At 36.8% G+C, this 27,446-nt stretch overlaps 1 protein-coding gene across 2 annotated transcripts in view; it reads left to right on the top strand.

The window, feature by feature from the left end:
• DPH5 (diphthamide biosynthesis 5) overlaps positions 1-26,620 on the top strand; it is a 34,735-nt gene extending 8,115 nt beyond the window's left edge. The window contains exons 4-8 of one of the 2 annotated variants that reach the window (XM_059136864.1): positions 8,025-8,133; positions 19,015-19,135; positions 21,874-21,913; positions 24,106-24,209; positions 26,267-26,620. In XM_059136864.1, coding sequence (XP_058992847.1) covers positions 8,025-8,133; positions 19,015-19,135; positions 21,874-21,913; positions 24,106-24,209; positions 26,267-26,475 — 583 coding nt within the window. In that variant the 3' untranslated portion in view covers positions 26,476-26,620. The remainder of the gene's footprint in view (positions 1-8,024; positions 8,134-19,014; positions 19,136-21,873; positions 21,914-24,105; positions 24,210-26,266) is intronic. The other variant, XM_059136865.1, reaches the window with a different exon arrangement.
• The last annotated feature ends 826 nt before the right edge of the window (positions 26,621-27,446 follow it).

Raw genomic sequence — 27,446 nt, 5'->3', positions numbered from 1 at the left:
TTTACTATATTATTATTAATAAGTTTATTATATTATCAAGAGTCATACATACCATTTATTTTGCAGGTAAATCACAAACATCTTCTACTTCTTTTTTCTTAGACTCCCCCCCCTTTTTAATCACCTCATATTTAGCAGTATTGTCACTTGCCTTGAATTTAAAATCTGTCCAGCTTCAAATTTCAACTTCTTATATCTGTTGGGAGCTCTTTTCTTCCCTGTTACTAAAAAGGTAGGTTTCTACTTGTCTTGTTAAGCATCATCAATCTCTAATGTCAAGCCAAACATAGGAGTTCTTTGTTTCCAGCTGGTGACCCAAGATTTATGTCACAGATTTAAGGAACATAAGGACAATTAAGTCACTATGAATTCACCACCAAGGATGTTTTTCAAAGGAATGGAGTTACATGTGCATGTGTCTGTCAAAAAAAAGTAGTTTACATCAATGTGGTATACCAGAGATTGTGTTACATAATTTTTTTTCCTTAATTTTTTTATAAACATATAATGTATTTTTAGCCCCAGGGGTACAGGTCTGTGAATCGCCAGGTTTACACACTTCACAGCACTCACCACAGCACACCACACCCCCCCCACAATGTCCATAACCCCACCACCCTCTCCCTGTGTTTCATTATTATACTTGGTTGCAAAGGACATTGTGCAATCACATATTTTAAAATGTCCAAATTGTTTTCTGTAAAAGTAAGTCTTTCTCCAAATTAGCAGTACCTATTTTCCTTTTTTTTTTCTTTTCAAGATTTTTATTTATTTATTTGACAGGCAGAAAGAGAGAGCACAAGCAGGGAGAGCAACAAGCAGAGGGAGAAGGAGAAGCAGGCTCCCCACTGAGCATACAACCCAGTGTGGGGCTCCATCCTAGAACCCTGGGATCATGATCCGAGTTGAAGTCAGATGCTTAACCCACTGAGCCACCCAGGAGTGCTTTTTTCTTTTCTTTTTTTTTCTTTTTCTAAGCCACAAAATAGTAAAAGGTAATGAAAAAAACCTATATATTAAATGTCTTGAAACTCTTAGGATTTTCTTATTGCACTGGATTCCAGCCAAAATCCCATTTTTTTTTTTCCAAATATTTTTTATTTACTTATTTGACAGAGAGAGAGATCACAAGTAGGCAGAAAGGCTGGCAGAGAGAGGGGGAAGCAGGCTCCCCGCTGAGCAGAGAGCCCAATGTGTGGCTCGATCCCAGGGCTCTGAGATCATGACCTGAGCTGAAGGCAGAGGCTTTAACCCACTGAGCCATCCAGGTGCCCCATATTTTATTTTTCTAATCACTAATTTTGATTGCATTTTGCAGAACTATTTTTCCATGACAATTTAAAACTTAGAAAGTATTAGCTTTTCACTAGTATGAGAAGCACTGCTTTTGAGTTTCCTTTTTTTTTTCTTACAATTATTGGTTTGTTATATAATAAGGGATATGATAAAGGCTATAGAGGAACAACCAGATGAAGAGGTACATGAAGAGAGAAGAGTCCCAAGCATGGGAGCTTCTGTCCTGGAGTTGGAATGGGCCATCCTCCCGGCACATAGATGTGTTCACCAACCCAGATGCTCTTTGAATGCCATAGTTCAAGGATTTTTACGGAGGCTTCATCATGTCGACATGACTAATTATTAACCCAATATTTATATCGTTTTATTCCCAGTTCAGTACAGTAACGTATTGCCTGGTCCCGATGTAGACCCATGTTGTGGTTAAATTTATATTTATGAAACTACAATTTGGAAATCTTATTTGAGCTCAGAATGAGAGTTACTACCTCCATCCATTGGCCAGATATGAAAAATACTGTCCAACTTTCCCTTCTGCCTGTCCTTCTTGTCCTAAAGCTCACACTCATGCCAACCAGCTTCCCTTCCCTGATCATCTGCTTTCTCATTCTATACATCTGTTCAAACTCTATCCTTCATCTGTAGTGCCCTTTGCTCTATATCTGATTGTCAGAAGTCCAGCCATCTTTTGAAGCCTAACTCAAATACCACATTCTCAGTGATGCAGTCATTTTTTACCCAGATCAGAAGTTATATCTCTTCCTAACTGCTGACACTTCATTCATGTGTTTTCATACATTGCTTCACAATGTTGTTGTTTTTTTTAATAAAAAGAAAAATCTACTCTTTAGGTTTGTAGGCTGTCCTTCACACTCCTATCTCTAGCTTACTTTACAATATAGTAGATACCAATTAAATAATAAGGTAAAGAGTTGTCTAATATTTTGCTTAGGGGTCACAAGAGAAGACCAGGCATATCTTAGACTGACATTGTCCATTCAACAAATATCTTTGAAACATCTATCTCATGGCAAGAACTCTGACGTGCTGGATGTATGTTAGATGATAAAACATGGGGTTTATAGTTTAGTAGAGGAGATCCACATCAATCAAAGAGAAAATAACAAATTTAAAATTTTGGTAGGCCTGTAAGGGAAAAAATAAGGACTAACAGGAATAGGCTAATTTCTGTGGGGTCATATGGGAAATCCTTTTTGTTGGGGTAATTTAAGTAGGTATCTGAAAAATAAAAGGCATCGCAGAAGGGAAGAGCACTGTAAGCAGAGGGAACTACAAGACTGTATTCGAGGATCTGGAAGAGCACAGGGAGTAGGGCTGGGAGAGGGAGTGAGGAGTTCAAGAGGTAGGTGGGACCCAGATCATGTAAGACCTTGGAGGGGGTAGGAATTTTGTTTGAAGTACTCTGGTAGGGACACCTGGGTGGCTCTAGTCGGTTAAGTGTCTACCTTTGGCTCTGGTCATGACCCCAGGGTCTTGAGATCAAGTCCTTCATCGGGCTCCTTGCTCAGAGGGGAGCCTGCTTCTCCCTCTGCCTGCCCCTCTTTCTGCTTATGTGTGTGCACTCTGCAAAAAAATAAAATATTAAAAAAAAAAAGTGAAGTACTCTGGTCAATCTTTGAAGGATTTTAAGCAGGAAAAAATCACAATCTGATAGACATTCTTAAATGATCACTCTGACTGCTTTCACTGAGTGCATTTTAGGGAGGCAGGGTGGCTTTGGTAGAGGAGAGAAAAAGGCTAAGTGGAAAAGTTGAGAAGGAAGAATCCCAGTGTGTATGTGATAGGTGAGGAAGAGGAAAGAAGCAAATTTTCCAGAATTCCAGCTTTAGGAACTGATTAGTTGTTGGTGCCAGTTCTTGAAATGATGAAAACTTGTAGGGAAAATAATTGCAGAAGATAAGAATTGGTTCTGGAAATGTTTTAAATTTGAGATGTCTTGCAGACAATTTGATATCTGCTGCTAGAGCTCAAGGGAGGTGTTACCTGGGATATGTGGTTTTTGAAGTTATGAGTATATATCGGGGAGAAGGAGAGATAGGGTGTTTAAAGCCAGAGAAATGAATGAAATCAGTAGGAAAGAACAAAGGGAAGAGAAGGTGATCAGTCCTTAGGAGACTTGCATTTTGTGGTCTGTCAAGAGCCAGAGGAGGAAGAAAATCAAGAGAATGTGTTATCACAGAAACCAAGAAAAGAGAAGACTTTAGAGAGGAAGGAATGATTAACTCATACACTGCTGAAAGGTTGGGTCAAGGATGAGGATAGAAAAGTGTAAATTTAAAGGCATAGAGTTTGGAGTTTTTCATTGGTGGCTTTATGGGGGAGTTGGTGCTTGAGCTGGGTCTGGGTAGAATTCTGTAGGTGGAAATTGTAGAGGAGGTCAACGGGGTGAGAGGGGGATAAATGAAGAAATGAGGCCTACCAGAAGTACCTTAGTGATGTTACTATTCTGCTCCAAAACCTTAAGTGACTTTCCATGGCCTAAATCTTTTAACAGTCTATCTCCTTTCTCCTTTGGCTACTCTTCTTTTTAAATATGTTAGAACCCAGTTTACTTCTTTGCCATTTCATAAATGTTTTTGCAGTATTCATCCTCCATGTCCTTGCTCTACTTTTTTCTTAAAATAGACTTTTCTTACCAGTTTGTTTCTTTTATTCCCAATTTCATTGAGATTTAATTGATGTAAAGCACTGTGTAAGTTTAAGGTATACAACAAAATGATTTGACTTACGTCATTTCTTTTGATGGCTGCATAGTATTCCATTGTGTATATATACCACATCTTCTGTTGATGGACATCTAGGTTCTTTCCATAGTCCCTGTACGCGCCCGATCTCGTCTGATTTGACTTACATCAAATCATTGATTACCTCAGTAAGTTTATGATTTATAACATCCATCATACAAAAAAAAGAGGGGTGCCTGGGTGGCTCAGTGGGTTAAAGCCTCTGCCTTTGACTCAGGTCATGATCCCAGGGTCCTGGGATAGAGCCCCACATCGGGCTCTCCGCTCAGCGGGGAGCCTGCTTCCCCCCCACCCTCTGCCTGACTCTCTGCCTACTTGTGATCTGTCAAGTAAATAAACAAAATTTAAAAAGAAAGAAAGAAAGAAACTTTTTTTTTCTTGTCATGAGCAATCTTAGGATCCACTCTCTTAACTTTCAAGTATACCGTACAACATGTTAACTCTAATCTCCCCAGTTTCTACTCAGTAAAACAGATTAAGACCCTGTTCAGATGCTACCTCTTCCATGAATCCTCCATTATTTATTCAGAAGCGAGTGCCTTTCTTTTTTTTCTTTTTTTTAAACTCCTAGACAATTAATTTGCTCTATGTCATTGACTAATCATGTAAAATCTTGTATTCAGAGTTGTGTAGTAATTATTGTCCTACAATTATTTTTCATTTTCTCACTGGATTACTATTGAGAAACAGTTGTTTGGATACAGTGCTTGGGAGACAGTATGGTAGGGAATATGTACATTTTAACTGATGCCTTAAATGGATAAACCTTAAATGGATAAACGGTATGGTAGGGAATATGTACATTTTAACTGATGCCTTAAATGGATAAACCTTAAATGGATAAACGGTATGGTAGGGAATATGTACATTTTAATTGATGCCTTAAATGGATAAACCAGGAAGAGAATACAGAATGCACAAAGCACTGAAATTCCTCCTTACATATAACAATAAAAAATTATTTGTTTACTTTTAAGCCCCTTTCCACGTATCCAAATAAAAACTTTAAAAAGAAGAGAAAATTACTTAAATTCCTTATTCTCATATTTCTTTAATTGTAGTTTATATAACATATTTACCATTTAGTCCTTTTTAATTGTGCAATTCAGTGGCATTAAGTAGTGTAACCATCATCATTATCCACTCTTAAATTCCTGAAGAAGGTAATTGAAAGTCAGTTAAGTCAGTTGATGAAGTTCTTTTTCCCTTTTGTCCAGGTTATTGATAGAAATGTGGACATTAATCACATAAAGAATATAAATGACTTTTAAAAAAAAAGTACATCGATAGATCCAACCCAGTCATGTGAGAAATGACAGTCTTAAGCCTTCTGTCCCCATAAAGAATAGTTGAACAGGATCATCATGAAACAAATTTTAATGATGGTTCCATTTTGTTATTAAATTCCTTATTTTAAAATGCTATGTAACAGGGCACCTGGGTGGCTCAGTCGTTAAACATCTGCCTTCAGCTCAGGTCATGATCCCAGGGTCCTGGGATCAAGCCCCTTACTGGGCTCCCTGCTCAGCGGGAAGCCTGCTTCTCCCTTTCCCACTCCCCCTGCTTGTGTTCCCTCTCTGGTTATGTCTCTTTCTGTCAAATAATAAATAATTTTTTTAAAAATGCTCTGTAACTATATGTATTTTATAATCATTGAACACATAATCTTTTATCCATAATGTTGTGTACCTTTTCCTTCATGGCATACACATTCATTCATAAAAACATCTTTATTCACTTGTCTTCTTTGTGCTGTTATGTAGGGATTTGATTGTTTCCATTCCATGTAATGCATTTGAACACTACTTGGTATCTAGTAATTATCCAATAAATGTCAACATTATTACTTATTAGTCCATTTATTTCTCCAGTATAAGTAAAGCTTCCATGTTTAGATTAATATATATGATCCTTTTTCCCTCCTTCCATTCTCCCTTCCCCACATTTTGGATTTTTTTTTTTTTTCTCCAAAATCAGTTTATAATACCCAGAAAATCAGAAGTTTTGAATTTGGGTATTTTCAAGCATATATTGTTTAATTACTTTTCAAAAGGACTGTACCAGGGTGCCTAAGTGACTCAGTTGGTTAAACATCTGACTTCAGCTCAGGTCATGATCTCAGGGTCCCAGGATCAAGCCCTGCATTGGGCTGCATGCTCAGCAGGGACTCTGTGCCTCTCCCTCTGCTCCACCCCACCCCTCTCTGTCTTCAAATAAATGAACAAAATCTTTAAAAAAAAAAAAAAAAAAAGGACTAGCAATTTCAGTGCTTCTGGTGGTCTGTGAGAACATCCCTTTCACCATATTATTGCAAATACTAGTGAATTTTCAGATCATAAGCTGTAGCACTGTCAAGGCAATACTTTATCTACAAACTAATGTTATTATAAGATAAAGTTTGTTTATTTTTAAGTGAGCTCCACTCTGGGCCTGTATACACACACACATACATAAATACACACGATTTTGACTAGAGCCAAGTGCCCAGAAATAGTAAGAAGTCTGTCTTTACACACATGTACTTTTCCAGTCACCATTAACTGAAGCGTTTTCATGAAGCCGGACTAGAAGAAATGCCCAGTGTAATGGTGTAAGCCTGTGTTCAAACCAATTTTTTCTTTTCATGAAGCAATATAATTTGGGTAATCATGGTGACAAAATACCAGTTTTTCATAGCAGAAATCTGAGGGGCTTACTTAATCACATTTATGGCAGCTTCACAAAATCAAATCACTTCGCCAGGTCATTAAATCTCCATAGTATACCAGCCACATCTGGTCATTTTAAATGAAGTTGTGATAAAGAGAGATACAATTTTAAACCAGATTTTCTTTCTGCTCATCTATTCAGATAACTCAGCAAGTAACTAATTCAGTTTTCCTTAATGTTAAGTAGTAAAAGTCTGAAGATGATATTAAAAACATTCTTTATAATTGGTGTTTATATTATTTTTTAAAAGCTTACTCTAAATCAAATTAATGATTGTTTTTCATACTAGTTTTTATTTTATGTGTGATTAAAAACAGACTTCCCTGGTGGGCGTTTGCTAATCTGTTCCTGACTGCCTCATGGGGTGAGAGCCCTTGATCTTCCTACTTGGTATGCATTGACCAGTTGACAGGTTCTGGTGGTTTAGATGTAGTTTCTCAAACATGCTAATGTTGTTTTCCCCAGCAGGGCCTGGAGTTTTCATGAAGGGGAAAAGCCTTTAATAATGCAGTTCTAAATTGATGTGGGGTTACATTTCACAGTATCCATATTTATATTAATGTATATTCTCTATCCTCACAGTCTTATCTAATTATAACCATTAGATTTATCTCAAAAAAGGAAAGGCAATAGGCAGGATACGCACACATGTACACATGCACACGCACTAATTATATATACAGTAACCAGACTGAAAACAGTTATAAATAAAATCACTGGTAGACAGATGTAAAGTCCAACTACGATTATATCAGAGGGAACCCTAATATAAAGGCAAAGAATGACAGGCTACAGAAATGTTCTGTACCATCTGCTTTGTTGTATTTCAAAACACAAAAGAGAAAACTTCAAAATAGAGTAGGTCTAATTGTGCCATAATTTAGAACTCAGAGCAGTCATTTTAAGAGTTTAAAGGAGACCTAAAGCTAAGAAGTTTGAGAATTGCTGCTCAGTTCAGTTGCTGAGCTTACATTCCACAGATGTCTTTGCAGTTATTAACGGGACAAAAGAGCAAGTGAAACTTCCCTTTCTCTATAGCTGCCAAGGCTGCTTTTAGGAGTGTAACAAGTGCAGTTCAGCTTTATGATGGGCATGTGGAGACTTAACGCTTTTCTTGTCAAAAAGCCCGAAAATTGAGGAAAAGCAGCCCCCATAACCCTTTGATCAACTAGAACTCATGAAATATTACACTTTTACCATCTTAAAAAGTCAGTGTTGGTTACTTTCATCCAACTTGATCTTTTCTCACTACAGGGCTACCACACACAGTGATCTTATTCTGAGAGCAACAAAACTGGGAATCTCCTACCGAGTTATTCACAATGCTTCCATAATGAATGCTGTAGGCTGCTGTGGTTTACAGGTAATACTACAAAGAAGGTGTTTTTTTAATAGTAGTTAGCAAAAATGTTTTGGAAAACTATAAACTGCAGATAGATTTTGTTACATATCATGAATTTTAAGATGTTATCATTTTATATAATACATTAGTGGGTACAAAATTTTTTAATACTGAGTTTTTTATACTATTTTCCTATAACTTTTTTCTCCTGATTGGAATGGACCACTGAAATTTAGCTGCAGAAAAATTTTAATATTATATCCAACTTCTGCCTACAAAAACAGGGAAATTTAATTAAATTGGCTAAGTTTTCCTAAAACCTTTTCACATTCTTCCAAATAACTTATTCTGCATTTCTGAAGCATGTATTATAACACAATTGTTATTTTCTGTGCTGGCAACAGCTTTGTGACACAGCATTTCTTAAAAGAATCTGTAGGAGAACCAAAAGCCAGTCATATTAGGCTTTTAAACCACCTTTGTAATTATTGCTATGTGAAGTTGGTTAATTTTAATCCAGCAGTCTTGATTCCAGGGGGCTGAAAGAGTTTCCAGGGTTTTCTTCCAAGCTGCTGATACTCGCTTTTCAAATTTGGTATTTGTGTTCTGATGTTGGTCTATATATGATCTGTGACAACTCTTGACTGCCCATGGCCAACACTGGTTTGTTGGACACCTTCCTATTTCAGATATATCATAATACAAAAAAATGTGCATCCTAGAATCTATGAAATGAGGTATTTCTCAATATGTCTTCCTGGAATGCATAATTTAAAATAGATATTTATAGCAAGAAGATATATTAGCATCGGACACCAGTGCTGTCTCTACAGCTTTAGAGGTTTCTGTATTTTCTGTGTTACCTAGGAAGAGTAACACAGTAATTGACATCCTGGCCAGTCATCTCAGAAATACTGCCTTTGGTTCTGAAGAATCAGAGAAAAGGTATAAATGATTCACCTTTTAGTATTCATCACTTGCTCTTAGTTATTACATTGAAATGGGCAAAAAATTTTGCTATCTCTTTTGTCTTTTGTCTTTTGATAAAATGCATACTTTAAAAAACCTTGCCAATTCAACTGCTTTACACTTTAAAGCCCTTCTGAACATTTCTGTATTGGAGTAAGTAAATGGAGTTTCTTGATTCTCAGTCTAGTATTCTTTTTTGTAGACAGTGTACTTTTCAAGAACTGATGATTGCCATGAAAAAGGAAAAAGGAATGAATTAATCTTGTGATAGACAAGGGTGTATAATAATCCTTAAGCTAATGGGTTATATATTTTCTTTCATATTGGTTTTATTTTTATTTCTGGTAGGGAAAGTTAACCTAGCCCATTTCCATCATATTTTGGTCTAAATTATCATAACTTATCATTTAGAGGCATTTGCTTCTTTTTAAGCATAACATTTTTTAAAAGATCCTTGTCTTCATCGTGTGTATATCTATCATTCAGACTGACAAGAACTAAACTATGGTGAACCTGTCCTGATTCTCTAGACTGGTAGAGGGGTGCATTGTTATTGTTTTCATGTTTAAAATAGATGAAGGTATTTGAGAGGAAGTATACTGCGAGAATTGACAGTCTCCATATAAGCCCTTAAGATCCTATCCACATGATACATAGATTTTTTTTATTTTTTTCTTTTTTTTTTTTAATTTAGCTTTCTGGGCACCTGGGTGGCTTAACCCACTGAGCCTTCGGCTCAGATCATGATCTCAGGGTCCTGGGATTGAGCCCCGCAGCAGGCTCTCTGCTCAGCAGGGAGCCTGCTCCCCCACCCCACCCCACCCCCGATGCTGCTCTGCCTATTTGTGATCTCTCTCTCTGTCAAATTAATAAATAAAATCTTCAAAAAAAAAATTTTAGCTTTCTGTCAGTCTCATATAGGATTTTTCTAGGCAGCCACAAAGCATTGTTTCCCCATCTGGGTTCTATTCTCTAATCTGGGTATGAAAATGACTTACTACTTATGTGAAAAACAGGAAGTACCTTTTTAGGTTCTGTCTTATGTATCTGATGAAATTGCTATGAAAGTATATTTTTTGTGCCACTCAAGCTATTTATATTCCAGGAGAAAGAGGTAATTATTGATACCTTTTACACAGTCTTCTAAGATTAAAGGCATTAAAAATACAGTCATGATATTCATGGCACTTTTAAATTTTTAAAACAAATGTATGGATACCCAGCATAATACATAAACTTTGGCAAAGTCCCCTTCCTGATAATGGCTGCTCTTTTTCTCTTCAGTATTTGGATCAGCATTCATGGGAAAAACAATAACCTACATCAGTGGTTCTCAGACTTTAGTATTCATTAGAATTACTTAGAGAGTTTATAAAACAGATGGCTGGTCTTCCCCTTTAGTTTTCAGATATAGTAGATCTGGGGTGGTAGCTTGAGAATTTGCATTGCTAGCAAATTCTCGGGTGATGCTGAAGCTAGTATAGGTACCCACTTTGAGAACCACCAACCTAGGCAGATAAAAAATTTCTTAGAAAGTTAAATAACTGTACTTTTTTTCAGCATGGCAGAACTGGAAAAGTAGACTGTAGTTCCCAGAAATACACTTGCTAAATGTAGAATATATTACCTTGCCATGTTCTCTTTCTCAATTTTTAAAAGGGAAGTGGGCACCACTTTCGAAAGACATTCTGTCATCTCTGTGAACACTTTCCCATGAGTTATTGGGAAAACAGCCATCAAGTTATTGAACAGAAGTGCTATTTTGGGTGCTGTGACAGACCTAAACGGTACATGCTTTGCAACATTTTTAAAAAGATTTTATTTATTTATGAGGTGGAGAGAGAATGAGCATGAGCAGGGGTGAAGGGGTGCAGAGGAAGAAGGAGAAGCAGACTCCCCACTGAGCAGGGATCCCAATGCAGGGCTCGATTCCAGGACTCTGAGATCATGACTTGAACTGAAGGCAGATGCTTAACCGACTGAGGCATCCAGGCACCCCGCAATATTTTTATATTAAGTTAAAGAGTAGTAGTTTTGAAATTCCTAACCTGGAAATTGATACAGCTTTTTTTTAAAACATCAATTTGTTAGCCTTTCTGAATTAAATTTATCAATTTGTTAGCCCTTCTAAATTATCTTATTGTTGTTTGCTAAAGCAGCATAGAGAGCTCAGAATTTACTGTTAAGTATTTTTCATTCATTTTATAATTTATTAAACTAGCAAAAGATGCCTTATAATCAGTATTAATGAAGGTAAGTAACACTTCTAAACACACAAAACCAATTGATACGCATTGTTATAGGCATGCCATAAAATAGAATTTTTTATTGCAAACCCCATATTCCTATGAAAATTTTCCTTGTTAAATGGAATGTATGTTAGTGACTACCAAGTTAGACATCATTAAGAGGAATAGCGATCCATATATTCAACAATATTGTTTGCTTACTTATTGTTTTCCTATTGAGTGCCTTTGGATAAACTGATAAACCTGTCCAAGAAAGTCCCTGCTCTCAAAGAGCTTATATTCTAGTAGGAAGGAAAGGCAATAACAGCAACAACAGATAAATGTCAGGTAGTGGGAGGTATAAGAAATTCGCATACACTGATAGATGTTAGAGAGTTGGCTTCACTGTTGTAGTTGGGTGGTCAAGAGAGGTCTCACTAAGGTGGTGTTATTTAAGATTAGATAAGAATCAAGAAAAAACTAGCATATTCTAGTCACATGGAATGGTTTATGCAAAGACTCTAAAGATGGAAATGACCTTGGCTCCTCCAAGGAACCAGAAAAAGACTTGTAAGAGGCTAGTAGGCAGGAAAAAAGCAATCTGAGGCCAGATGGATAGGTAGATAGGCTCTCTAATCCAATGTCAAGCATTTGAATTTTATTCTTAACTGAATTGATCATGTAGAAAAGTATGATTAGGTTTAATTTATTTCCAGACACTGAAGTCTCTCCTTTTGTCTTATGAAGAATTAGTAGTTCTATCACAGATATTAAGTACATGTATGTTAAGTGAAAGAAACATGACCCAGGAGACCATAGGTTGTAGGACTTTGTTTATATGAAATGTCCAGAGAAAGCAAATTTATGAGGACAGTGATTAGTTGTTGGCTGGGGCTGGAGGTGAGAACAGATATTACTTATTAATTGAAAATAAGGGATCTGATTGGAGTGATAAAAATTTTCTAAAATTATGTGTGGTAGTGGTTGCACAATTTGGTAAATGTACTAAATATCATTGGATGTCACTTAAAATGGGTGAATGTTGAGGTATGTAAATTATATCAATAAAGTGGTTTAAAAAATGAATTACAAGAGATTTGCTCAATGAACAATAAAGGAAATGCATTCCCAGCAGAGAGAAATGTTCAGTTAAAGAAGAGAGTCATGGGAGCACTTTGGGGAATCTGTGAAGTATTACAGAAACACACACACCCCCAGAGAATACATACATATGTACCACAGACCCTTAGCTCCCTAGAGATTAGTTAACACAAGATTGCAAATATATATGTTGGATAAAAACTGAGTATATAAATTGGATAGAAACGGCAAAGGAAAAGTAATAATGGGAAAGGTTTAGAGTTTAACTGCAAATTAAAAGGTCTAGGTTTTGCTCAGGCCAAAAAATATATATATATATATATATTGGGGGGGCTCTTGATTTTGCTCAAGCAGTTAACTAAGGATTCTTCTAACTTTTCTGGATCTGGATAGTCAGGTTTCCTAACTGTAAGATAGTGAGATGGGGATGGGGAGGAATGCCAGACAAGATCAGTGGTTTGCTTCAGCAATTCTGCAGAAAATGAAGTACTTGTGACCAAATAGCAAAAAATAAATCCCCAGGAGCCCAATCTTTATCTTTACCCCTATTGATGTTCTGTTTAAGAATTGATTTGGAAAAAAGATCTGGCACTAAGAAGTATGAGGAATACTAAACTGCATAAACTTTAATGTCCTCTAGATTTAGAAACCAAAAGCTGGGCTGTTTTCTAACTTGAGGCAAAAGACTTTAAAAGAATTGTTTCAAAAAGTAACTTTGTTTTCCTTGATAATGAGTGTCATATATACTCATAGAAAATTGGGAAAATGCAATAAGTATAAAGACGTACATGCAAGCAAGCATCTATAGTCCTACTACCTGGAAGTAACCAAAGTTAGTTCCTAGTTTGGTATGTTAATTTTTAGTCTTCAACTCTTACCAGTATACATTGGCCTAAAGGTGACAAGCTTAATAAAGCAGAAATGACAAATTCTAGCATATTTTCATTGTGCAGTATTTATCATTTCTTGTTATCATTTGTGTGATAGAACAGATTCTTTTTATAAAATGTGGTGACTAAAAATATGGAGACTGAAATGTGGTCACTAAAATTGTGTTTGAGACGTTTTAAAGAATAGATAAGTGATACAGTTCAGGGAAACCAGGTAGCAATGATTTCTTCATTAAAAACTGCATTATCAGTTGCAGCTGACTTCAGGGAAAGGTTGTATAATTTTCTCATTATGAAATGCTTCCACTTTCTCTGTTGCGTGAGTGACCTTAATTATTGCCATATGTTCCTCTGTTTATATAATACATTTTTACTTTGGGAAAAATGTATATTACTTTTAAAAAGCAACAACTCATTTCCTTCCTTTTTTTCATAATACAACACTCACTGCGATAAACAGCATTGTTTTGGCCTTGTAGTAGTTCTTGCTGGTAGTTTTCAAAAGCATTGACTTGATTTCATTGTCCAGGAATTGATGTAGAAATGATAAAGTCTAACCTAGTCCAGAGAACATTAAACTAGGTAATGAGGAGATACACGCTCTACATTGCAAAATAACCTTAGAAGAACTCATCTAAGTAAGCTCCCTGTTCTTAGTCACCTCGGAAATATTTTGACCACCTGCTGAATCATGGGCATATTAAAAATGTTTTTTCTTTCCATTTCCACTCTGTTTTGTTTTTTGTTTTTTTAGATTTTATTCATTTGAGAGAGAATGTGTGTGCATGAGTGGGGAAGGGGCTTAGGGGGAGGGGGAAGCTGACTGCCTGCTGAGCAGGGAGCCTGCTCTGCTAAGCAGGGCCCAATCCCAGGACCCTGAGATCATGACCTGAGCCAAGGTCAGATGCTTAACCAGTGGAGCCACCAGAAGCCCCTCAACTATCATTACCATCATTCTCTTCCACTTAATAGTTTTCTTTTTAAAATCACAGGTGTGATTGTACCATTCTTCTACTCCCGCAATTCTTCTCCTGTGCACAGTATTCAGTTACTTTCTATGTTAATGTGTCGGGCATACTAACTTCTTGGTTTACTCGTCTTCCTATCTTCCATTGTACCCACCCCATCCCAAGTGGATTCATCTTTAGAATTACATGCTTTAGGGACGCCTGGGTGGCTCAGTTGGTTAAGCAGCTGCCTTCGGCTCAGGTCATGATCCCAGCGTCCTGGGGTCGAGTCCCATATCGGGCTCCTTGCTCCGCAGGGAGCCTGCTTCTCCGTCTGACTCTGCCTTCCACTCTGTCTGCCTGTGCTCGCTCTCTCGCTCGCTCTCTCTGACAAATAAATAAAATCTTTAAAAAAAAAAAAAAAAATAGAATTACATGCTTTAAATGAAAATTCTTTCATTTAATTCATGTGTGAATTCTCTCATATGTGATAATATAAATTTTGTGGCTCTTTTATCTTCAGCTTTATCTGTGTACATACTATGTGGCCATGTGCATAATCTTTCTAAGCGTCAGTAAAATCATTGTTACATCAGTGTTAAGAAAAATGCATGTGCAAATTAAAAAAAAAAAACAACTCCAAGACCAATATTTTGTATAGGAAACCAGTAACTCTTGAACATGTGGTTTTGTGGTATGTTTTTTGACAACTCTGCTGGGTCAGCTTTCCTTTACTTCACAGATTTAACTGATCTGATTTAGGATTTATGTTTATATGTAAAAGGTAACATGTAAGGCTTCACAGAGTTCTTATTAGCAAGTTAAATTTTCTAACTTTCCTGTACATAAAGGTTTTTTTTTTTTTTTTCAAGATTTTATTTATTTATTTGACAGAGATCACAAGTTGGCAGAGAGGCAGGCAGAGAGGCAGGCAGAGAGAGAGGGGGAAGCAGGCTCCCTGCCGAGCAGAGACCCTGATGTGGGGCTCGATCCCAGGACCCTGAGATCATGACGTGAGCTGAAGGCAGAGGCTTAACCCACTGAGCCACCCAGGTGTCCCAGAAGATTTTTTTTTTAAGATTGATTTTATATTAGAGAATGCACAAGTGGTGGAGAGGAGCAGAGGAACAGGGAGAGAATCCTCAAGCAGACTTCCTACTGAGCACAGAATCTGAAGCAAGGCTCAATCCCAGGACCCTGAGATCATGACCTGAGCCAAAACCAAGAGTTGGATGCTTAACCAACTGAGCCACCCAGGTGTCCCAAGATGTTTTTTAACTTAAAAATTGTAAATTATTTTAATTTGAATATAAATGATGAAAGCATTAAAACCTAAGTATAAAATGAATTTTATAAAATTTCTGTGCTTTTGAAAGGAAGTATTGTGGCAGTGAGATAAATTAGAAGATTATTAAGGTCAGGCAATGAGAACTCAAGCTATAAAATAGAGGTAAAAGAAATGAAGTCAGTTCTAGGTAAGTTATAAAGCTGGAATTGACAGGAATTGTCACATAGTAAGCTGTCAGGAATTAGATACTTGCTAAAAACGAGTCAGGCAATGGCTATTTCTAGATAATTGCTCAATGCCATGCTAAATATTGCCTAAGGGTTCCCACCTCTGGTAGGTTGTTCATACCATCTTGCTCTTTCCCCATGATTAACTTCCCCCATCTTATTCACCCTTAAGTTCGAGCTTATATCCAGTCTTTAGAAGTCATATTCAGGTGCTTTCCAAGTAGGAGTAATGCTCAACTCTTTCAGTACAGCCTATATCTCATTTTTTATGATTATTATTTACTACCTAATATTTGTCTTGTGCATCTTCTCACTTTAGCGATTGCCTTATCTCTAATTAAATGGGTCATTTTGAGTTTTTATCTTCAATAGATGAAAACATAATCCAATATCAAGTTAGATAAACTACTTTCTTTATAACTTCAGATTAAAACCAAAAAAAGACCCTGTGTTTATCTACTGTTCTTAAAAAGCAGCTCTTTTTGTGGTCTCTAAATTTATATTTGCGTCAGTAATGTTTTGGGGGAAAATGATCAGAGCACAAAGGCTGATATTTATGAGACAGTGCCAAGACTTCTGCAGCCTCATTCTCATCACTGTATGATTTTACTTCAGTTTCTTTTATGGTTTACTGGTAAGTCCTTGGATTGTGAAACACAAAGGACTGATCTTTCTGTTCTTTGAGGGACTGACATCTTAAATGGTGAAACCGTTTGCATAATGTTTCAGAATTCATTGAAGAAGTTTGCAGCACAGCTATGAGAATGGTTACAGTCTATAAATCAGGGTCCTAGAAAGCAGTGCTTATGTGAGGCTTTCTTTAATCCCCAAATTAGACAGTTCCAAGCAGCTTTTCCACTGCATGCTGCAGCTAGTGTTTATATGTGACTAGCATCCCAATTCTCTCTTAAACCTTCTATCCCTTTCTCTCTGAATGAGGAATTTGCCTTCATGAGTATATTTCTATGGCATTTAAAATATTGGAGATCTATTTAAAGGGTTTATATATGGTTGCATATAATATTTTCTTTAACCTCAGTAGTTTTCTTTTTTCCAGAGTAATAATAATATTTCAAAGTCTAATCAGAGATGCCAAAAGTCCTTTTTAGAATGTAAACAGTTGAACTTGTCAGAATCAAATCATACAACAACAATAAACATCAACAACAACTATGTCATTTCAAATATTTGGTAATATTTTTGAGTTCACTCCAGTAAGGAGAGCAGTTGGATTATGGCAAGACACAACATTTTAGAAAATTTTCATATCATCATTATGAATATCATGGTTATTATATTATCAAATCCCTAACGTTTATTGTTTTTACTGTGTGCAATGTATTAGGTACTCTACACACTTTATGTCATTTAATCCTTTTTTAAAAAGCACATTATTAGGTTTATACTTACACACATTTCACAGGGGAGTGTCTCTTGGAAGTCAGTAAGGTTCCTTGTCAGTGATCACCGGGCTGGTAAGAACCAGAGCCATGACTCCAGGCTTTTGCCTGCTCTGTGAGGAATAAGCAAGACTACATTCTCCACGAAGGCCAGAGCTTTGATTTGCTTCTCACTTTTATACCTATGCACAGCATAATGCCTGGCACATAGTGGAGGATCTGTAATAAATATTTTTAGATAAATTTGCCTCTTGTAGAACAGTAATAATAGTGGAACCCTCCAGTAAGACTAGGTCTAGTCCTTGTAGCTTGGGTGAATGTATTCCAGGAATCCCACATTGGAACACATTGGAACTCATCAGTTGGATGCATTTTTCACAGAGAAACATTATATGTGGCAAGAAGATTCAAGACTTGACATTCTTGCAGTTACATGGGTCTTTCCACACTGGTCTGAGAATTCGACTGCCACTGGATGGCGTGGATTCCATAGACTTTTTAGACAGTTTTCAAGTGGACTTTGGGAATAAAGCTCATTGGTAGGTAAGTTGGAAGTTGTGGCTGTGTAAGGGACATGATGAGCTTTCTCTTAGGAACTCAAAGTCACCATTAAGAGTATTGATTACAGTTTGTAGGACCTTAGTGTACAAAAAATGAGAAAAGTTGAGCTTTTCTAGGAATGAAAAATGGAGGACCCTGAATGCCCCAGCTTTTCTGTTTCCTTTCTTTCTGCCTTCCCCTTACCTCTTACAACAGCTTCTTAAAATGGTTTGAGAAGCCTTAGGATGATAATCCCTTCCTCAGGCTTAGAAAAGTTCAGTGATGTCCTGCAGTCACACAGCTATTCCAATCACAGTTTGTGGCAGAGGACTAGATTTGATTCCCCATACCTAGTGCTTTCCAGCTCAGTTATAAATTCTTTCAAGCACTGTTTAAATTGGGTAATTAAATCTTTATGTAACAGCTTCAGTCGCATATTACTTCTGAAAAATTTTTCCATGTTCACAACCTCAGGTGTAGGAAAGGACAGTGTGTTTTTACTGTTCCTGTTTTGTAGATTGAGACTTAGAGCATTGTCACACAGCTAACAAGTTGCAGAACCAGGATGCAAGACTGAATTTTCTTAGCATAGGATTTGGAGTTGCACTTACTTAAGTGAATTGTGCAGCCAGACTGGAAGCCAGCTGGAACCAAGCAAGCCTCTTGGTTGTGGGATGGTCAAGTGGGATGGGTGGGCCACTTGGGAAAGGGACAAAGGCCCCTTTCATTGAGCTTTCTATGGAGGAAGCAAATAGTGGGTAAAGTAAGGGGGTAGATTTTGAGAACTAGCTGCAATGAGTGTCCAATGTGTGAATTTTACTGAGCTGGCAAGGTGGAAAGGAGAACTTCTCAGTCCTGGGTTTGAGTCTTTTCCATTATTCACTAGCTGTGCAACCCTAGACAAATCAGCTTGATCTTTCTGAGCCTTGGTGATCTCATCTGTAAAGTGAGCATAATAATTAATAGTAATAATCACCTCACTAGTGAACCCAGCTCTGGCTGCTCAGAAATCTTTGTTTATTTCCTTCTGTGTTCCTTCTGTGTCAATATTTTTAGCAGCTACATGGCTGAATCATAAAGTGGTTACAAACATTGCTATACTGAATGGAGAAACACTGGAAGCACTACTGGAAGGGCACCAGAGAGACAGATATCACCTGCCAGAGACAGAAGAGAACATTTATTACCTTTGTGACAGATTTGATCCCCAGCCCATCTCAAGTCTGGTTCTCACTTTTTGTTTTGGTGGTTATCTTTGAAATAGTAAGTAGTGAATTGTTCCATCATTAATTCATGCTTTTATCTTTTCTAGTTGTATAAGTTTGGAGAGACGGTTTCTATTGTTTTTTGGACAGATACTTGGAGACCAGAAAGCTTCTTTGACAAAATAAAGAAGAACAGACAAAATGGCATGCACACATTGTGCTTACTAGGTAAGGGTTCGGGAGTTCCCTTAAAGTCACAATATGGAGTTGTCATTTTCTCATTTTGTTCTGCTACTCACTAGCTGGAGCTAAGAAAGGACCCAGCCTAGCCACTCTGCACACTACAACTTATTCATACTCTCTGGGAGATAATGCATTTTCTGCTCCAGACACCACATGGCTATTCCTGCATGCATGTGTACCATAGTTCACGCTCCTCTCCTCTAATGCCCTAATGGACCCTCTCTAGCATTCTGTATCTTACCCATTTACCCATCAGGACCCTGTTGTCAGTTGACTGCAGTTCAGCAGACCTATAGTAAGCATTTATTCTTACCAAGGGCCATCCTGTATCTTCCTAGAGATGTTCTTTGAATACTCTAGTATTAATGCTATCAGAATTACAGATGTAAAAGAGACTCTGGAGATCATCTTACTGAAGCCCATTTTATAGATGTAGTTGAGTCCCAGAGATATTAAATTGTTTTCCCACTGTGTTACCCTATTTTATTGGTGGCAGAATTGGTAAAATCAAGATAGCCTGTCATTCATAGTTGTTTACTGTATCTTGCTATACTTTATGTCCTTTGGAGAGTTAGGTTTTTTTGGAACACTAAGGAAGTATTAGACATCGGTCCTGCCCTTAGGGTTGTGAAATCTTGTTGCTAAGTCCATGAAAGTTTAAAGAACAATTAAGTTCTGTTATATGGACAGGCAGGAAGGACAAACCAGAACTTTGGCTCTTGAATTCTCTAAGAGCTGCCCCTTTTCTCGGCTTTCCTGGGAAAAGGCAAACAAGGTTAAACAATATATCTTCCTTGCTCCATGAACAAAAGCAGGAACAAGGTGTGAAGTATAAGATACCATGATTCCAGATCCTCAAACCATAGATCTCATCATTTAATCATCTGGAATTCTCATCATTTAAATTAGTATATATTATTGGATGCCTATTATGGCCCAGACCCTATAGAGTTTAGTGAGAATATACCATATTAGGAAACTACAGGGAATTTAAATGTACTTGGAAAGACAAGATATGTATGATATAGTTAGAGATTAACAAAATATAGTAATAACTATGTAGGTATTTCAGAGAACAAAGCTTTTGAGGGGAAGTTAACGTAGTTTTATGAAGGAGTTAGGATGTATGCTACTTAAGGGGTAGCTTAAGATGGGCTTGTGGGTGGGTGGTAGTAGAGCCACATGAATAAATTTATTGAGTAGACCTTTATAGAGTGTCTGCTGGGTATTTTGCATTATTCTGGGTGCTTCTAAGATGAATAGGAGATGCTTACCTTCCAGCAAGTAGAAGTAGAAAGAATAATTGTGACCTGTGTGAATACAAGGGAAAAATATTAAGACTGGTCTGTCTTAAGATTAAATATTCAATAATGCAGTCTAAATGCAGTTCGATCAAAAAGCATTTGCCTATAAAAATTCTCCCCAACACTCTTCGTTTTTAAAACCAGGTTCCATAGAACATGTTACTTAAAAAGTTAAAATATTAGACTAAAAACTTTACTAACATTAAAACTAAAAACTTCACATTTAAGAACCTCAAGATGAATAATAAATGTTTTAAATTTTAAAAAATCAAAACAGATACCATGTAAAGGCAGTCTAAGGTTGACATGCACTGTTAATTGTACTGTAGGCCATTTTCAGTAACCAGTATGCATTTTTTTCTTCTATGTGCTAGACAAGTGCAAGTATTAAATTTAATACTTGAACCTGAAAAGTACATTGACTTCTGGTTCCAAGAACATTTATGGATACTTCTAAGGGATTAACCTCTTCTGTATTTTCCTAGGAAGCTCTTTTAGTCTCCTTTATAAGAACAACTTTGATAGTCACTTAGGAAAGCTATAGAAGTCTATCAAAGAGACCCTTCAGTTGCACCGTATTTATTTTTGCAAAAGCAAACTTTGGCTGAACCGTTTGTTTTTAGCATGTAGAACAGGAAGCAGCTGTTGCTCTTGCTGTTGTATACTGAGTTCCTGTGAGGATGTAGAGTGCTTGTGCTCTTTTACCTTCTACCATATTGTTCGGCTGAGCATCAATGATTAACAAGTGTAAAGAATCAAATATTTGTGATACTTGCATTCAAAGCTTTAGGGGAGCAGAGATTATGTGTGTCCCTGACAGTCAGTGCTTAGGAAAGCCCTGCTGAAAGTATGAATGATATTAAAGTGCTTATTTATAAGTTATTAGTCCTGTCTTACCTGTTCACAGGAAAGCAAAGGTTTCTTTTCAAAATGTCGTGAGAATTTTCTTCTGTTATGTTACATATATTAAAGTTTACATCCTATGCCTGAAAAATAGGTAAAGAATAGGAATATAACAAGACTTCTCAGTTGAGTCTCTGCGGTTACCAGCTAGTAGAAATGAACACAGTGATTTTGATTAGCTGTTAGGTAGTGCATATGCCAATATTTATCTAACTCTTTCCTGTGTCTTCTTTTCCAGCAGGAAATTGGGTCCTTTCAGGATGGTCTGAGGGCCAACCTCATGTTTGTTTTCTAACTAATGATCTTTACACACCACAAGCTTCCATTCTTCTCTTCACTTTTTCCATAAAAAAGTGGCTAGATAACAAGTGGGAGGGAAGATTGTCATAAGCTCTCATATGAGCATTTGGGAGACTTGAGAAGAATGTTTCCCAAAAATTTAGGTGACTCAGCTGAAGTTTACACATAGGGTTTTGGATAGTTAATTAAAAGAGAACTGTTTTTCACTTCCTACAGACATCAAAGTAAAGGAGCAATCTTTGGAAAATCTAATCAAGTAAGTTCTTATTCAGAGAATGTTTACATCTATATTTAATTCCTTGGACAATAAATTCTATTTCAACAACAGGAGTTCTAAAGATTATTGAAAATCAGCTTTCAGGGATACCTGGATGGCTTAGTCGGTTAAATGTTTGCCTTTGGCTCAGTCAGTTAAAGCGTCTGCCTTCAGCTCAGCTCAAATAAATAAATAAAATTTAAAAAAAAAAAAAAAAAAAAAGAAAACTTTTATTAACAGTTAAAAATTAAATACTTAATCTTATGAAATGAGAAAGCAGTGTGATAGGTTAGAAACAGCAGTAGACCTCACAGATTCAGTACTGAGAATGGTGGTTGGCACCTAATAAGCACTCATATTTATGGAATGAATTAATGAGTTGGAAGTCAGAGACATGGATTTGAGTTCTGAGTCTCTCTGGTTTTATGTGCCCTTAGGCAAGTTACTTTGGTTTCCGAGCATATTTTTCTCATATGTATATAATGAGAATTATAATCCTTTTTTTGGCTTTTGGGGCAATGTGCAATAATATAGTAGCTACTACCCACATTTGACTGATGAGCACTTGAAATATGGCTAATGTAACTGAGGAACTGAATTTATAATTTAACTTATTTTTTTTAAAGATTTTATTTATTGGGGCACCTGGGTGGCTCAGTGGGTTAAAGCCTCTGCCTTCGGCTCAGGTCATGATTCCAGGGCTCTCTGCTCAGCGGGGAGCCTGCTTCCTCCTCTTTCTCTGCCTGCCTCTCTGCCTACTTGTGATCTCTGTCTGCCTAATAAATAAATAAATAAATCTAAAAAAAAAAATGATTTTATTTATTTATTTGTCAGAAAGAGCACAAGCAGGGGGAGTAGCAGGCAGAGGGAAAAGCAAGCTCCCCACTGAGCAGGGAGCCCGATGCAGGACTCAATTCCAGGACCCTGGGATCATGACCTGAGCTGAAGGCAGATGCTTTAACTGACTAGGTCACCCAGGTGTCCCTATAATTTAATTTTAATTAATAAAAATAATATTCAACATAGTTACTGGAAAAGTGTATTTAGAATAACTTCAATATGTAAATCTACTTTTATAACCATGAATTTTATGACATTTATATGCAAATTAGGTATTTCTTTTTTTTTTTTTTTTTAAGATTTTATTTATTGATTTGACAGAACGAGATCACAAGTAGGCAGAGAGGCAGGCAGAGAGAGAGAGAGGAGGAAGCATGCTCCCTGCCAAGCAGAGAGCCTGATGCGGAACTTGATCCCAGGACCTTGAGATCATGACCTGAGCCAAAGGCAGAGCCTTGACTCACTGAGCTACCCAGGTGCCCAGATTAGGTATTTCTAATGAAAATTTAATACTTGAATTATGTGCTATCAGTATGAAATAGCAGATGTCAAAAACTTAGTACAGAAACAATCTCTTTAAGAATTCTTACAGGAAAAAAATAATTTTTATAGGAGTAAATGTTGAAATAAATAATATTTTGGATATATTGGGTAAAATAATATTAAAGTTAATTTTGCCTTTTTTCACTTTTTTAAATATGGCTACTAGAAAATTTAAAATTATGTTTGTGGTCTGCATTATATTTCTCTTCAATAATGCTGACTTAGAGAATTGTTTTGAGAGTCAGTAAAATATATGAACTGTTTTGTAAGTTTACAAAAGCAGTATTTTTATTATGCTTATTGGACAGACATGGTAGGCTTTAAGCCATCAGAAATAAACACATCCAACCCCTCAAGATTTTCAGATATTTATCACTTTAGTTTACTTTTCTTAGAGAAAGAAGTGAAAAGAGGAATATGTGGTTTAAACACATATTTTAAAAGTGAACACCATAGAACCTGATAAAGCAAGGATCTAGAACAAAATGCCACTTAAACTATCTTTGCCTAGGGTATCACTTTAAATAAAAATAACTTTGATTTGAACATTTGTCATTAAGTTGTTGGACTTTTACTTCTGCTGACATTTCAGTGAGATCAGAGGACTGTAAAAGTAGAACAATGAAAAAAGCTTAAGCTTAAAAAATTATGGTATTCATGCTTTAGTATGCTTAAAGTGAGTATTGTGCGAGTGCTTTAAACAGAATATGGACTGTGGTACTTGACTCTACCTGGGGGGATAATTGCATTAAAAATGTATTATGTGATTTCATGGCTAAGAACAGTGGCATCTAGTTTTATACTTACAGAGGAAGGAAGATCTATGAACCTCCTCGGTATATGAGCGTAAACCAAGCAGCCCAGCAACTCTTGGAGATTGTTCAGAATCAGCTAATACGAGGAGAAGAACCAGGTACTCAAGGCCCTAAAAGGGTTCTTTTATTCCTCTACTGCTGCACTGAGATATGTACATGATATAACTTCACATACACACTCACGCTCCACCACCTCTGCTATCATCACTGAAGCAAGGGTCAGTGTGTTTGCACTGTGCTTTTTCTTGTCCTTTTTTTTTCTTTTTTTTTAGATTTATTTATTTATTTATTTGACAGAGAGAAAGAGAGAGAGAGGGAGAGAGAGAGAGAGAGATCACAATTAGGCAGAGAGGCAGGCAGAGAGGGCAGGTGGGAAGCAGGCTCCCTGCCAAGTAGAGAGCCTGATGCGGGACTTGATCCCAGGACCCTGAGATCATGACCTGAGCTTAAGGCAGAGGCTTAACCGACTGAGCCACCCAGGTGCCCCTTTCTTGTCATTTTTTAAATCAATTCTAACTTGTATTTCATAGGCTGAAAGGTGTACTGAAGGAAAAATAATGGAGTTCATCCTAGGAAAATTACTACCATTCCATAAAGTGAGGATTTTTCACAAATTAACTCTAAATCAGATTTTATGTGAATATGTTAATATACAAATATTTAGGTAAAATGCAGAACTCCCTTTTTAGCTTAAATCTATGTATGGTGAAATCTTTCCTGCAAAAAAATGAACTTATTCTGCTTTTTCTCTTTAACAACACTGAGCCCAGGGATAGTTTTCTTCGGGATAAAAACAAGAGAATTTATCCTTACATTCTTAACACTTTGTCGCACATGTGTACTGTGGACTGGGGAGGACCATTGCACTCCTTAATTATCACAGGAGACTGCATGCATGCACTGGAGATAGAGATGCTACATCTGTTTCCCTTACTGGACTGCGTGTGGTGTATAGTGAAGTGGTGGTCATCAGTACATCTTCATTGAAAGAGCATCATTATATGAGATCATTATATGTTTTGAGGTGCTTTGAGTATCTGTCTTGATGGCATAAGATACATGAAGAGATTCTTGAATGACTGTTGCTTACTGTTTTTTCATTAATAGGCCTTGTTAAACATGAAACAGATAATTTGCAAGAGTTTTCCATATCCATAATTTTGTACACTTAAGCCTAAATTTGCATGCCTGCTTGCCCTTGTAGATATCATTTGCCCCATTTTGATCATATTCAATTGGGACAGCTTTCCCAAGTAGAGAAAAGGTCAGCACTTAAAAGTGAAGGTCAGGGGGGCCTGAGTGGCTCAGTGGGTTAAGCCTCTACCTTTGGCTCAGGTCATGATCTCAGGGTCCTGGGATCGAGCCCCACATTGGGCTCTTTTCTCAGCAGGGAGCCTGCTTCCCCTTCTCTCTCTCTGCCTGCCTCTCTGCCTACTTGTGATCTCTCTCTCTCTCTCTGTGTCAAATGAATAAATAAAGTCTTTAAAAAAAAAAAAAAAGAAGTGAAGGTCAGCACTTAAAAGCATAAGTAATGTCATAATGCTTGTTATTTGTTCAAGGCTCCGTAGTTTACTAAATACTTAATGTCTGTTATCTTATCCCTTACAACCACTATTTAAGAAAAGTAGTATTCTGCTTTTTAAAAATGAAAAAACTAAAGTTTGACATAGCTGATTAGGTGGCCAAGCAAAAAATCAAATCTGTGGATTTATCTCATAATCCCCTTGTTTTTCTTGTAATCCCCTTGTATATCTTGGTCAGTGTGAACATATCTCAAGCAACCTACTAAAAATATAGGCAAGTAATAAACATTGTTCACTCAGAAGCTATTGAAAGACAAATGCTATGCAGTTGTAAAAAATATGGATATACATAATTGTTTACTGAGTCCTAAAAACTTAAACTAGGGCAAGCCTTTGGAATTCTGAAAGAGTAGAGTTAGGAAATATCACTTTATATGTCAGGTAGTTTATATAATTTGGAAAAGCATTAGATAAATCAATAGATAATTGATCTGTAATGAGTGAATGAGGAGATTTAGGATATTTAGGGCTTTTTTAAGAAATGTACTTTTGGTAGTAATTTTAGTTTAAGTGTTGGACAGGATAATGCATTTATTGAATTGAATGGCAATATTTTTTTTTTCTCTTAATAGCAGTCACTGAGAAGACACTCTGTGTTGGCTTAGCCAGGGTTGGAGCTGAAGACCAGAAAGTTGCAGCAGGCACTTTGCAGCAAATGTGTACTGTGGACTTGGGAGGACCATTGCACTCCTTAATTATCACAGGAGACAACATGCATCCACTGGAGATGGAGATGCTAAGTCTGTTTTCCATACCAGAAAATAGCTCAGAATCCTGTTGATGAACTACATGAACATTTTCTATTGTTAGATACTAATTTCATTCATATATGCATATATACATATTTGTATAATGAACAGTTCTTTTGGATTACCTAATAATTGTAAAGCAAATGACCAAGAAAAAAAGATACTGATTCAAAAATACTTGGTTTCCTGTGGCAATGATTTTTTTTTTTCCCTATGACATCATTAGTTGTTGCTATTTTGGCAGTTTTTCAGTATGTACACACCTGGAGCAGACCAAGCCTGAAAACTTGCAGAGACATTCCTAAACAGAGTTGTTTAAAAGCAGTTTTGGGGCACCAGGTGGCTCAGTGGGTTAAAGCCTCTGCCTTCGGCTCAGGTCATGATCTCAGGGTCCTGGGATCGAGCCCCGCATCAGGTTCTCAGCTCAGCAGGGAGCCTGCTTCCCCTTCTCTCTCTGCCTGCCTCTCTGCCTGCCTCTCTGCTTACTTGTGATCTCTGCCTGTCAAATAAATAAATAAAATCTTTTAAAAAAATAATAAAAGCAGTTTTTACTTATGAAATGAGTTTATACAACATAGAACTTTCTTGTTTCTTAAAAAGTCAGCTGTTAAGACCATAAAATGAGTTGTCCTGATAACAGGTGGTATTAGAGCATATAAGCAGAGGTGGGAAGAATAAGTCCCACCCATCAGTCCTACTTACTTAAAGATCAGCAGAGCACATGCCACAAAATGACATCCTTCTGAATTGCCTTGTCTTGTTTAGCTGACATCCTAATTATGTGGTTCATATTCTGCTGTATTTTGGAGGTTATGTAATTGCTGAATTATAAATGTTCAGCCAGCCATGTACAGTTGCTGTTTGGTTTTAAATAGCATCTTTCACATTCAAGTTGACAAATGGAAAACTTACTGACTACAAAATACAGTTTTAAAAAATTTAAGTTTGGAAGCAGTGGATTAGTTAAGATTTGTCATATCACTTACCTCAGTTGACACACCAC

The sequence above is a fragment of the Mustela lutreola genome, chromosome 10 (genome assembly GCF_030435805.1).
Source record: "Mustela lutreola isolate mMusLut2 chromosome 10, mMusLut2.pri, whole genome shotgun sequence".
NCBI lineage: Eukaryota > Metazoa > Chordata > Mammalia > Carnivora > Mustelidae > Mustela > Mustela lutreola.
The sequence above is the reverse complement of the archived record's forward strand: the minus strand, read 5'-3'. Positions and strand labels throughout refer to the sequence as shown.